This window comes from Oncorhynchus tshawytscha, linkage group LG19 (genome assembly GCF_018296145.1).
Source record: "Oncorhynchus tshawytscha isolate Ot180627B linkage group LG19, Otsh_v2.0, whole genome shotgun sequence".
Lineage (NCBI taxonomy): Eukaryota > Metazoa > Chordata > Actinopteri > Salmoniformes > Salmonidae > Oncorhynchus > Oncorhynchus tshawytscha.
The window spans coordinates 21,061,835-21,074,956 of NC_056447.1; the positions used below are offsets into that span (position 1 = coordinate 21,061,835).

At 42.9% G+C, this 13,122-nt stretch overlaps 1 protein-coding gene across 4 annotated transcripts in view; it reads right to left on the reverse strand.

The window, feature by feature from the left end:
* Positions 1–13,122, reverse strand: part of ntrk3a (neurotrophic tyrosine kinase, receptor, type 3a) — a 265,004-nt gene that overhangs the window by 232,009 nt on the left and 19,873 nt on the right. For all 4 annotated transcript variants that reach the window (XM_042301457.1, XM_042301456.1, XM_042301455.1 and 1 more), the window contains exon 2: positions 706–780. In XM_042301457.1, coding sequence (XP_042157391.1) covers positions 706–780 — 75 coding nt within the window. The remainder of the gene's footprint in view (positions 1–705; positions 781–13,122) is intronic.

A 13,122-nucleotide genomic window follows, 5' to 3' on the forward strand; every position in this document is an offset into this window, starting at 1 on the left:
CTCCAGAGAATGCATTTCCACTGCTTCAGAGTCCAATGGCGGCAAGCTTTACACCACTCATGGTGATCTTAAGCTTGTGTGCGGCTGCTCGGCCATGGAAACCCATTTCATGATGCACCAGGACGAACAGTTCTGGTGCTGACCGTTCTTCCAGTGGCAGTTTGTAACTTGGTAGTGAGAAAGTTGATGAACTGACTTGTTGGAAAGGTGGCATCCTATGACAGTGACACATTGAAAGTCACTGAGCTCTTCAGTAAGGCCATTGTACTGCCAATGTATGTCTATGAAGATTGCATTGCTGTGTGCTCAATTTTCTTTACCTGTCAGCAACGGGTGTGCCTGAAATAGCCGAATCAACTAATTTGAAGGGGTGTCCACATACTTTTGTATATATAGTGTACATGTTTTGTTAGGGCAAATCAAGTCAGAAATGTCAACGTCAAAATTAAAATCTTTAGAATCCTTTTAAAGAATCAAATGCACTACAAGTTTGCATTTCCTGCTGTGCAGGAAAAGTCTCTGCAACAAAAGAGTCAAATCAATTTAAGATCCTACATCTGTAGCATGTTCAGGTCAGGATGACACAGCCCCATGGTCTCACAGCTATATGGTATGCTTTCATGGCTAGAGCAACAGTGGGCTCTGCAGAAAACACACATCAGTGGTTTATTAATGAGGTGTGCTTCTCCCCAAGTCGACACTCACAGTCTCTGAAGTCCAGTGTACAGCTCCATGTCCACATCCTTCAGGGTCTGCAGGCCAGTCCAGTTCTCAATGTGTCTGAGACATAAAAGGGAAAGAACAGAAGACAGTCAGTAAAAGCAACTATAAATATGTTTTGTTTCGTTGGTTTACGTATTTGAGTTTGGTTTTCTCTTGCAGTAAGAAGGTCTACAATTCAGCTCAGTTGTGAACTTCATGTTTTTAGTCAGTCCCATTTGAGGACGCTACAAGGCAAAACTGAACATTAATAGTAGTCTAGTCAAGATATGTGGGATACACTGTCTGGTAGAATATTTTTTTTTGTGGATGTCCCCAAGTACGAGCACATTCACATGATTTATGCTGGCTTAAATGATCTACAATGCAATTACGTCCTGCGTAATGAGGGGACGTTTAATGAAAGCGAATTGCTGGAGGTTCCCGGAGTCTCTCCACAACACTGAACTAAAATCACTCTGGGTGCTCCATGCTGACTGTTGCTGCTCTTGAACTGTACTAAAACTGACACTCAGCATTATTCTGGTATAGACATCCCCAAGAGCTGCGTGTTACCATTGGGCCTGTTGAAATTGCAATACCCCATTGTTTATGTATTGTGGGCACTTAGCTTTGTAAGACTCCAAATGAGATCACGTTTTAAAGATTCACCACAGTGCCATGTCTCAAATTCGATCTGTCTCTTACTTCTCTCACTTCACTCTCTCTTCCATTACCTCGCTCTCATCTACCTGCTCAATCGGGCTGACTTTCATCCTTTCTTTTAACACACACTCTTTTTAATCGATTTTTACACATTTTACACATTTTCACACAACAAGCACACCACACACATCCACCAGCACTCAGCAGGTCAACAACATGCATTGCTGATCTCTGAGCCCAGGAAATTACATCCAGCCTCCATCTGTTACTAGCATCAGGTTTTGAAATTGTCTTAAAATATTTACATCAGCCATACACATTTACCTGGGCCCATCTCCCTCTCTGGTCTGTTTATAATCAGTGCAGCGTTCCATTGGTTCAGAGCAGGAAGACCATCCTAATCTCCCTGCTTCTCTTTCCATGTGATGCGTACATGTGGAACGACATCCTGGGCAGCTGCTGAGAAATGCCTTAGAACTCATCCTGATTGGTTAGCATGCATGAGCAGGCCCATGAATATGAGAGAGATCCGATGTCAGGTGAGATGTGAAATCTTGTCCAGGTGGCAGGGAGGTTATGTGCACAGCCGGGGCAACATGAGGCTAACGCTGGATCCGTATATACTGGACAGTATAGCCGACCTGAGACTAGAAGCTGATGTGGGTGATCTGCACTGAAATTGTGCATGTTTACTAGATGTAGGCTACAGTATGTATTATGTAAACCACATTATGTACTGGGTGGTTCAAGCCCTGAATGATAATTGGTTGACAGCCGTGGTATATTAGACCACGGGTAAGACAAAACATGCATTGTTACTGCTCTAATTACGTGGGTAACCAGTATAAAATAGCAATAAGGCACCTCGTGGGTTTGTGATATCCTCTACGGGATCGGTGTCCTCCCCACAGGACAGTTGAGCTAACGTGCGCTAATGTGATTAGCATGACGTTTTAAATATATAATGCATAAAGTCACACATTCATTTATACAAACGCATATATACTGTGTAGATACAATCTCATTAAAGGAGAATATAAAAGAGATCAAACGTAGTGGAGAGTTAACATAGAAAATTACTGTGGCAATCCATTTGACATCCCCACTTGCTTAAGATGCAAATGTTTAAGACAGTGTGAGGTACAACAGATATGCGCAAATTTAGAAGAAAAATATGTTATCATCTTATATTCATGAGTGTTTTTCTGGCAATTCATGTTAAAGACAAAATATTAAGACTATCCTGCTCACATCTTGATAAAACAGTGTTATGTAACCTAGCAACTCTGCTTTCCAGAGCAGTAAAGTGGGTCGTCGTTTGGAGAGGCAATGCAGAACAACAAATCCCTCGACAGAGGAACTATGGACTCGTAAATGTAAAACAAAACCAAAAGCTTTAGGACAATAAATATCTAGATGACGAAGGACAAAGTGAGGCAGACAACCGAGGAGAAGGAAGAATCGCCTCACACGGACCAGAACCAATCAATACCCACAGAGATTAAAATCATAAGTAAAAAATGAAAGTTGGGGGAACGCTGGCTGATTGGCTGAGCTCATGTTAGACTCAGAATGAGGCCTGTCCTCCAGGGCCTAATTGAGTGATTGACTAATTGACTGATTGATTGATTCATCAATTGGCTGTCTAAACAGGCTGTAATGAGTCTGCATGGGGCTCCAGAGAGGGAGTGGCCAGACAGCTCAATGCAGAGGCAGAGAAGTCCATTAACAGAAACCTACTATACAGACAGTATAATCTGTGTGGAGCGCAGTGTACCTCCTGTATGACAATCATTGTGGAGTGGAGTGGCTCACACAGAACATGATGTGTTTATCAAACGTCAAACCAAATGTATTGTTAGTGTTAGTACAGTACAGTGCAGTGCAGTGCAGTGCAGTTCATTACAGTGCAGTGCAGTACATTACAGTACATTACAGTGCAGTACATTACAGTACAGTGCAGTGCAGTACATTACATTACAGTAGAGTACAGTACAGTGCAGTGCAGTACATTACAGTACATTACAGTACAGTGCAGTACAAAAGAGTGCAGTGCAGTACATTACAGTGCAGTGCAGTGCAGTGCAGTGCAGTGCAGTGCAGTACAGTACAGTACAGTACAGTACAGTACAGTACAGGAGGAGTTGCAGTGGGGGAATAATTGGGTTGACAAGTACAAAGCAGTCCTCCTCTCCTCCACCATGGTGAGAGTAGGAGCTAGTGTTAACCAGGAGCACTAGGCTGACACAGTTGGATAATGTAGGCTACATGCTGTACAGCTAAGAGGGGCTTTGCATATTTCCATACCAAAATCACCCCCTGTGAGCAGATTGAACACTGCTACTTATAACTTTGGATAAAAAAGCGTCCCTCACTTTAAAAATATTCAGACTAAAATCAGTCTTTGCCCCATAAATATGTAAATATTGCAGATTTTCTTTTGCAGTGTAGGCCTACCTCTGGTGCCGGGAGCCCACAGAGCAACAGCAGGAGTGAAGCACTGAACTAAGACCTGACCAGCCAAGCGCTAATGACAAAGTGAGAATTCCTCAGTTGAATACATTCTGGTTTTCTCATGCCTTATACAGTATTTATAGAATAGTGATTATTTGGATTCCTTAGGTGACCTCTTTGGAAGAACAATATAATGTGTGTTTTCTTTATTATGCTTTGCACAAGTTCAATCATTCACTCAAATGTATTTATAAAGCCCTTTTTACATCAGAAAGGTTTTACATGTCACAAAGTGCTATACAGAAACGCAGCCTAAAACCTCAAAACAGCAAATGTAATGAATGCAATTATATAGAACAATGGAACATTTATCTCTACATGGGTCAGGATTTGTAGAAAAAGCTGTCAGGTACTGCATTGTAGGGAGAGAACTCAATGCCACTGTCAATCAGTTAGGCACGACGGGGGATGTGATCCGAACCAAATGGGTGAACCGGAGAGCCTATTTCACCAAAAACGTTCTCTCCTGACAGACTTTAAAACAGTATGCTGAGACGCCGCTGTCTGCCCCAAAGCTGTGACCCCATCTTCTGATGGTGAGGAATACAGTAACACACTCAGGCAGCATTGAATAGCTGCAGGTTTGATGGTACCACCCATTGTGACAGACTCATTTAAAGCACGGAAAAGCACAGAGCCTACGGCTTTCTGTGTGACTGGGGCGATGACCCAGCAGGAGGATGGGAATTTTACCCTCTGACTGTGGTTCAAATGGCAACATATTCCCTATATAGTGCACTACCCATACTGGTCTGGTCAAAAGTAGTGTACTAAATAGGGCAAGAGGGCTCCATTTTGGATGCACATTCTCTCCTCTGAACTTGCCAGTGGGTTAGACTCTCACCCACTCACACTGTTGTGCTGCAGAGCCAAAAGCAAAGACACATCTGCATGAGACCCACCTACATAAGTGGAGGCAAAAAAAGGATGAACAAAATCACTTCCTACCTTCTCAGAAGTTTACCTCTGCGAACACTGGAACAAACCCATTCAGTTTTATTGAGGCTGTCAGCTGACACGGATTCATTACTCCATTGCATCACCACCGCGTGAGAGAAGGGCAACATCACAACTGCCTCATCGCTTGAAATGGAATAGAATCTATACAGAAGTAACACAGGGGATATTTGCATCTCGCTTTTATCGCAGCACTACAGTGTCAATTTCCTCTACGTGGTTATATAGTACAGGAGCTAGTAAACAGCGAAACAGTCATATCCTGATCTAACTTTGACGTGTCATGTCACTTTAAAATTAGAATCTAGATACAATCATTTACACATCATGACCACCATGTGCCATGTGTGACTGTTAATGACATCCTCCTATCAGTCTGAAGGCACGTGGGAGAGAGAGAGAGAGAGAGAGAGAGAGAGACAGAAACAGAGAGCGAAAGAGAGAAAGAGAGAAAAAGAGAGAAAGAGAGAGAGAGAGCATTTTGAACCACTGATCAGGTGACAACCACATGACATAGAGACTCCAGTGTTACCAACTAGCAAAACAAATACAACAGCGGTCTTCACAATTCACTGGCTTAGCAGACGCAGCACATGTCTACGTAAGCTGTGCAGCCGTTATTTCAGCATCTGTAACCGAACATTCCCCCCAGTCCAGATCCATTCATTTGTTGATGTCTCTGTGCTGTTGAGAACGAGAACACTGTCTCCGTGTGCTTTCCCATTAGGCCTTAGTCATTGGTGATGATCGGTGGTCTGTTTGGAGGTGGCAGAACTCTCTCAGGAGGCAGCCAGTGCTGTGCTCTCCCTTCTCTCAACTCATCCAATGTATTCATCCTCATGTCACGCAGCCGTGTCTTTGAATGGAGCTCTCTCTTGTGTTGTTTTGTGTCTCTTTAGCAATGAAATACAAGTTGCATGTGTATTATGGAATCGTTTAAACCGTTTTTTTATTGGGATGGGGAAAAAGAAAAAACAAGAGATTCTATTCAAAGACCTTCCGAACCATACAGCTGCTATATGTGAAAACCAATGTTTCGAGCTACTATACGTGAATAAGATGGATTTTGCCGTTTGAATACTAATTATGTGTACGTATATGTGCAGTGTGAACCGTTAGGCTACATATTGAATGCGTGGAGGGCGTTGTCATGGAAATGCAGCTTTTGTTGGATTATTCACACAGACTAATGTATATTTTAAAATGCACCAGACACATAGGCATTGAGTGGTCCGTTGAATATAAAAAGCTACTTGGATTAGTTTATGCATTTTGGAAAAGGTTGAGTGAGGAATAAGGCTTCACACTCCCATTATAAAGTTACAATACCCTAGAAAACACAGAACATAGGAGTGTGTCTCTGTGAATGCACTCACAACTGCATTTTAATTACACATACAAAATAATAGTTTCTGTTCCAAAACCTAATTATGCAGTGGCATTTCATCTAAATCAACTAGGAGAAAGGAACATTTATATGCACTCTATTTTTAGGGGCTTCTTTATACTCAAAGTCATAATAAGTGTGAATGTTTGCAATTCTTTAATCTTACACTTAGGCTAAATAAACCCGGTGTACTGTGTACTTGGTTAACTGCAGACCATTTTGGTAAAACAAAAACAACAACAGATTAGTCCACTTCAATTTTCTAATCTCTTTGAAATAATCCTGTCAGAATGTAAAGTGATAGTGTGTGCGTATGTGTAATTACCTAGTTGCATGGCTCAGGGGCCAGGACGACAGTTCTGGCCTTGATGAAGGTGTGTATAACACCCTGCTAGAATCTGATTTAACCACCCCCCATTTCTCCATCTTGGAGTCAGCATTTCCGCAAATATTTGAACTGCAGCTCTCAAAGCGTCAATCAGATCAGGGTGTAGCATGCTACATGGAGTTGCTGGGTTTTCTGAAGGAACTGAGGATCACAATACTGTATCCTCCTGGCACCGGTCCAGAAGTGTTGCCCTGCCTGCATGCTGATGGCTGATGGCTGAGCTGCCACTCTACTCCACCGCTCCTCTTAATGGAAGCAATGAAACCCAGCTTTAAGGGCTCCCATCTGGAAGCCATGATAAATAGTTTGGTGGGAGAGATGCAAGCCAAGCCAAGTCTTTTTTCCAACATGGCTGGTGTTGTGATACGTACGGAATATGCTAGACGTTTACAGCAGTGTGATTTAGTTGCAATGAGTTATGCGCACTATATTTCTGCTTTTTTTTTTTGTCTCTCTTTACAAAGATTTTCATCATAGAGTACTATATATATATTCATTTAATGGAAATGTAAGAGAAAATGTCTTGCTCGGCTTACTGAACTGTGCAGCTCTGCTAAATATGTATGTAGTATTTCAAGGGTTTTACTTCTCCTCTTAACCTGTCATATTGTTACTATTATGGTCTCCCAGACAAGGCAGCTAATGGTCCTTTAGGATCACAGTATTTTCCTGTGAAAAGCACAAACCCTACCGCTCTTTATCTTTGGGTTTTAATAGGGTGATATATACGTGGTATAAACTTTATATAGAATAATGGACGTGGCAGTGTGGGTTTTGACAATGCCATAATTTATGACTTCAAGTAGATTTCCTGGTATCAAATTAAACATTGATGGAGTTTTTTGAATTATCCTTCTTACTTCTAAGGCATAAAGTTGCTTTCAATTCATCTCTGTTTGATATACATGCAAAATAAAGTATTCTTATTTATATTATTGTTAGTAAGAGTACTCTAGATTTTTATCTTAACCTGGAACTGGGCGTGCTATGCATCGTAAATTCCAGCTTTATTCAGAACCTACTCCCGTTTATTTAGTATTAAAAAAAGTACTAAAATAGAGAGAGTAGTCCTCTAAATTTACAAGGTGTGAAATTGCCTCAGCATGCATAGAAAGAGCTCCTAACTCTCCCTAATCCTCCATGACTCCACAGCACACAGACAGGGCTGTTATTCAATCAGCCAAAGCTTTATTTACACTTTATTTACACCATATCAACAGTTTTACAACCGGATTTTACTGTCCTATCGTTTAGCTTGAATGCCTTGGGTATGTAGTAAGTTACAAGTTCACTGCTGAAACAATAAACTGCTGTATGCTGTGGCAAGGATCAAATCAAATCCATTTTTTTTGGTCACATGCGCCGACTACAACAGGTGTAATCCTTACAGTGAAATGCTTACTTACAAGCCCTTAACCAACAATGCAGTTTTAAGAAAAAAAAATACCTAAAGAAAATAAAAAATACAAATTTGGACCTAGAGTTGGTTTTCCGGTACCGCTTGCCGTGCGGTAGCAGAGAGAACAGTCTATTGTATGACTATGGTGGCTGGAGTCTTTGACAGTTTTTAGGGCCTGTCTCTGTCAACCTGTCTGGTATAGAGGTCCTGGATGGCAGGAAGCATGGCCCCAGTGATGTACTGGGCCGTACGCACTACCCTCTGTAGTCCCTTGCAGTCGGAGGCCGAGCAGTTGCCGTACCAGGTAGTGATGCAACCATGCTCTCGATGGTGTAGCTGTAGAACCTTTTGAGGATCTATGGGACACATGCCAAATCTTTTCAGTCTCCTGAGGGCGAATAGGTTTTGTCATGCCCTCTTCACGACTGTCTTAGTGTGCCTGAACCATGTAGGTTTGTTGGTTATGTGGACACCAAGGAACTTGAAGCTCTCAACCTGCTCCACTACAGCCCTGTCGATAAGAATGGGGGCGTGCTTGGTCCTCCTTTTCCTGTAGTCCACAATCATCTCCTTTGTCTTGATTACGTTGAGGGAAAGGTTGCTGTCCTGGTAGATCTCTGATCTCCTTCCTATAGGCTGTCTCGTCGTTGTCGGTGATCAAGCCTACCACTATTGTGTCATCGACAAACTTAAATTATGGTGTTGGAGTCGTGCCTGTCCATGCAGTCATGAGTGAACAGGGAGTACAGGAGGGGACTGAGCATACATCCCTGAGGGGTCCCTGTGTTGAGGATCAGCATGGCGGATGTGTCCACCTGGGGGCGGCCCGTCAGGAAGTCCAGGATCCAGTTGAAGAGGGAGGTGTTTAGTCCCAGGGTCCTTAGCTTAGTGATTAGCTTTGAGGGCACTATGATGTGGAATGCTGAGATGAAGTCAATGAATAGAATTCTCACATAGGTGTTTATTTTGTCCAGGTGGGAAAGGGCTGTGTGGAGTGCAATAGAGATTGCATCATCTGTGGATCTTTTGGGGCGGTATGCAAATTGGAGTGTGTCTAGGGTTCCTGGGATAATGGTGTTGATGTGTGCCACTTCATGGCTACTGACGTGAGTGCTACGGGTCAGTAGTCAATTAGGCAGGTTACCTTAGTGTTCTTGAGCACAGGGACTATGGTGGTCTGCTTGAAACATGTTGGTATTACAGACTCAGACAGGGAGAGGTTGGTCAGTGCATGCTCAGACTGCATGTCCTGGTAATCCGTCTGGCCCTGCGGCCTTGTGAATGTTGACCTGTTTAAAGGTCTTACTCACATCGGCTACGGAGAGCGTGATCACAGTCGTCCGGAACAGCTGATGCTGTCATGCGTGCTTCAGTGTTACTTGCTTCGAAGCGAGCATAGAAGTTATTTAGCTCGTCTGGTAGGCTTGTGTCACTGGGCAGCTCTCGGCTGTGCTTCCCTTTGTAGTCTGTAAAGCGTCGGATCCGGTGTAGTACGATTCAATCTTAGTCCTGTACTGACGCTTTACCTGTTTGATGGTTCATTGGACGGCGTAGCGGGATTTCTTTTAAGCTTTCGGTTTAGAGTCCCGCTCCTTGAAAGTGGCAGTTCTACCCTTTAACTCAGTGCGGATGTCACTAGGGGAATGACGTCATCGATGTACTTATTGATAAAGCCAGTGACTGATGTGATGTACTCCTCAATGCCATCGGAAGAATCCCAGAACATATTCCAGTCTGTGCTAGCAAAGCAGTCCTGTAGCTTAGCATCGGCTTCATCTGATCACTTTCTTATTGACCGAGTCACTGGTGCTTCCTGCTTTCGTTTTTGTTTGTAAGCAGGAATCAGGAGGATAGAATTATGGTCAGATTTGCCAAATGGAGGGCGAGGGAGAGCTTTTTACGCGTCTCTGTGTGTGGAGTAAAGGTGGTCTAGAGTTTTTTCCCCTCTGGTTGCACATTTAACATGATGGTAGAAATGAGGTAAAACTGATTTGAGATTTCCTGCATTAAAGTCCCCGGCCACCAGGAGCACGGACTCTGGCTGAATGTTTTCCTGTTTACTTATGGCCGTATACAGCTCATTGAGTGCGGTCTTAGTGCCAGCATCGGTTTGTGGTGGTATATAGAAAGCTACAAAAATTACAGATGAAAACTCTCTTGGTAAATAGTGTGGTCTACAGCTTATCACGAGATACTCTACGTCGGCCTAGCAAAAACTTAAGACTTCCTTAGATGTTGTGTTCCAGCTGTTGTTTACAAATATACTGTACATTGCCCGCCACCCCTTGTCTTACTGGAGGCTGCTGTTCTATATTGCCGAAAAAGCTTAAATCCCGCCAGCTGTATGTTATTCCTGTTGTCGTTCTACCATGACTCTGTGAAACACAAGATATTACAGTTTTTAATGTCCCGTTGGTAGGATATACGTGATAGAGGTTATTTATTTTATTATCGATTGATTTTACGTTGGCTAATAGGACCGATAGTAAGGATAGATTACCCTCTCAGCGACGGATCCTAACAAGGCACCCGGATCTTCGTCGACGATACCTCCGTCTCTTTCTCATGCAAATTATGGGGATGGGGGCCTTGTTGGGCATCTGAAGTAAATCCTTCCCGTCCGGCTCGTTGAAGAAAAAGTATTCCTCCAGTATGGGGTGAGTAATCGCTGTCCTGATATCTAGAAGCTCTTTTCGGTCTTAAGACAGAAACATTAGGTACAAAATAACTTACAAATAATGCAAAAAAAAACATACACAATAGCACAATTCGTTACTGGATCGTAAAACGGCAGACATCTCCTTTGGCGCCATTGCAATGTCCCAAGTCATTTAATCTCAGCAGATACAGAAAGGTTCCTGGAGCTGGTGTCCTTCTGGCCAGTAAAAGCCATGTTGCAGCAAAACATATTTTATATTAATGCTAAATTCAATTGTCATTTGGGTCTGTAAATGTACAGCACGTGTCAATGCAGCACTCGTTAGCATATGATTGTTTGATTCTCATTAGGATCACAAGGCCTCCTAAAGCATTTAAACTAATTCTAATAATGTCATAGGCCTACATATGCAGAGAAGTAACTCATTCAGCTTTCTCCTCACACCACAGAGGGGTGTAGTCATACAGCCTAAGCTCCTGTATCCTTAATATGACTGTGATGTGATACTGTGGAATCACAAGTGTTCAAACATGGACGCTTTGTTTCCAATAAGTTTATAACAACATCAATTGGAGTATGTCTAATGATTTATGACTGTATAAAGGAATCTGAGCTGCCTACATGCCTTCCTACTTTCATCCATGCCACAGACTAGATGGCAAAAGAATGTGAAAATAGCCACTACAGAGACTTAAACTATTCAATGAAAACATTTTAAAAAATCACAAATCTTAGTGAATTGGTTTTGTTTAACAAAACTGATGAGGCAGAAAAAAACATCCACAGGCCCACAGTAATCTGAACACACTATACCAGGTGGCAGCTCACACACACACACACACACACACACACATTCCCACAGTCTGATCCGACTGGACTGCTGCCCCTGGTAACTAGCCACTGATTTTCATATCATCCAAATACAGAAGAAACATTGGCAGAGGAAGGAAGGAAGGAAGGAAGGAAGGAAGGAAGGAAGGAAGGAAGGAAGGAAGGAAGGAAGCTTAATGCAAATATCTTTGTTTTCCAACCTCTAAATTGAGCCTGGTGGGATAAACTGCACTGATGCAATGAGTACCCAATCATCAATTGAGATTAGTGGGGTTCTTGGGGATGGCTAGAGCTATGACACATTATATACAGTCATTTTCATCCAGTGACTTCCACTCAGTGCTAAAAGCCCTCAGAATATGGAGTGAAATGACAGTGATTAATGTGTTGCTAACGTCCTCAGCTGAGCATCTCTACAGAGAACTGGGGTAGACTAACCAATAACGTGTGTGTGGGGAAATGATGAGCCGGAAATCATGGAAATGATGAGCCGCCAGTTGGCCCTCAGAACGTTCTGAGGCAGGCAGTGACCCAAACTCAAAATGGAAACAGGAGGCCACTTTAGTCCACCTTTTACCAATCAGCTCAAACACGTCAGCCAATCTGCTGCTGTTGCCCCTCCACTCTCCTCATCCCTCACTGCCAATCCCTAACAAGTGATCCATGCCTTCGATAACATCTTAAAAAGAGCAGGGTGACATGCAGGAAAGTGGCTATACACTACCATAACAGACGATAAATACCACATCCACTTGAGAGGGGAAAGCATGAGAGCGGATGAGTCATGAAAGCACATTTGACATCCGTGAGAGGCAGGAGAACTCACACCCACCGCCACTGAGGCACCATGTGACACCTGCACACATGGAGAGGGCATGTTGAAATACAGTATGTCTGGCTGACTGGCTAGCTGTGACTGACTGGCTGGCTGGCCTGGAGTATGTGATTGATAATCACCCTGGGCTGAGGCTGGCTCATAAGTCACTGCAGTGATTGAAGGTGCCGCCCCAAAGTGAGGGTGCTTTTAAATGATTGATTGCATTCTGGACTAACAAGAGGATCTAGTCAGCACTGTAGAGGCTTAGGCATGATTGACGGCTCCCGTCGCTGCAGACCCCCAACACACCAACGTGACCCCCACTCCATTAGCTAACACTGTGAATATGCCAGCAGCATTTACTCTTGACAGTGCAGTTACTGTAGTCAGCCTCTGTGAAGGTGAGCATAGAGCAGGGATCATCAACTAGATTCAGCCGAGGGACGATTTTATTCTTGAGCGGATGTTTTGGGGGGGACCGGAACATAATTACTAATCATTTGTAGACTGCAAATGAACCGCCAAAAAAAACCAAACAGATATAATATTTGACTAAAACTGAATCATTTCAAGCCTTGCTTACATTTGTATACAACCAAGGTTCACTCTATTATGAGTGGGAATACTTGGGAACAGAGTTCCAAAATAAAAATCAATTGGAACTGATTTCCTGGTGTTTGTACAGTCTTTTCTATCCCTGGCAAAGAGAATCAGGAGATGTCTCATTTTTAGTACTAATGCATCAACATGCACACACACACACACACGAACGGTATCTGCAGTTGGTAACATATACAATATAAAT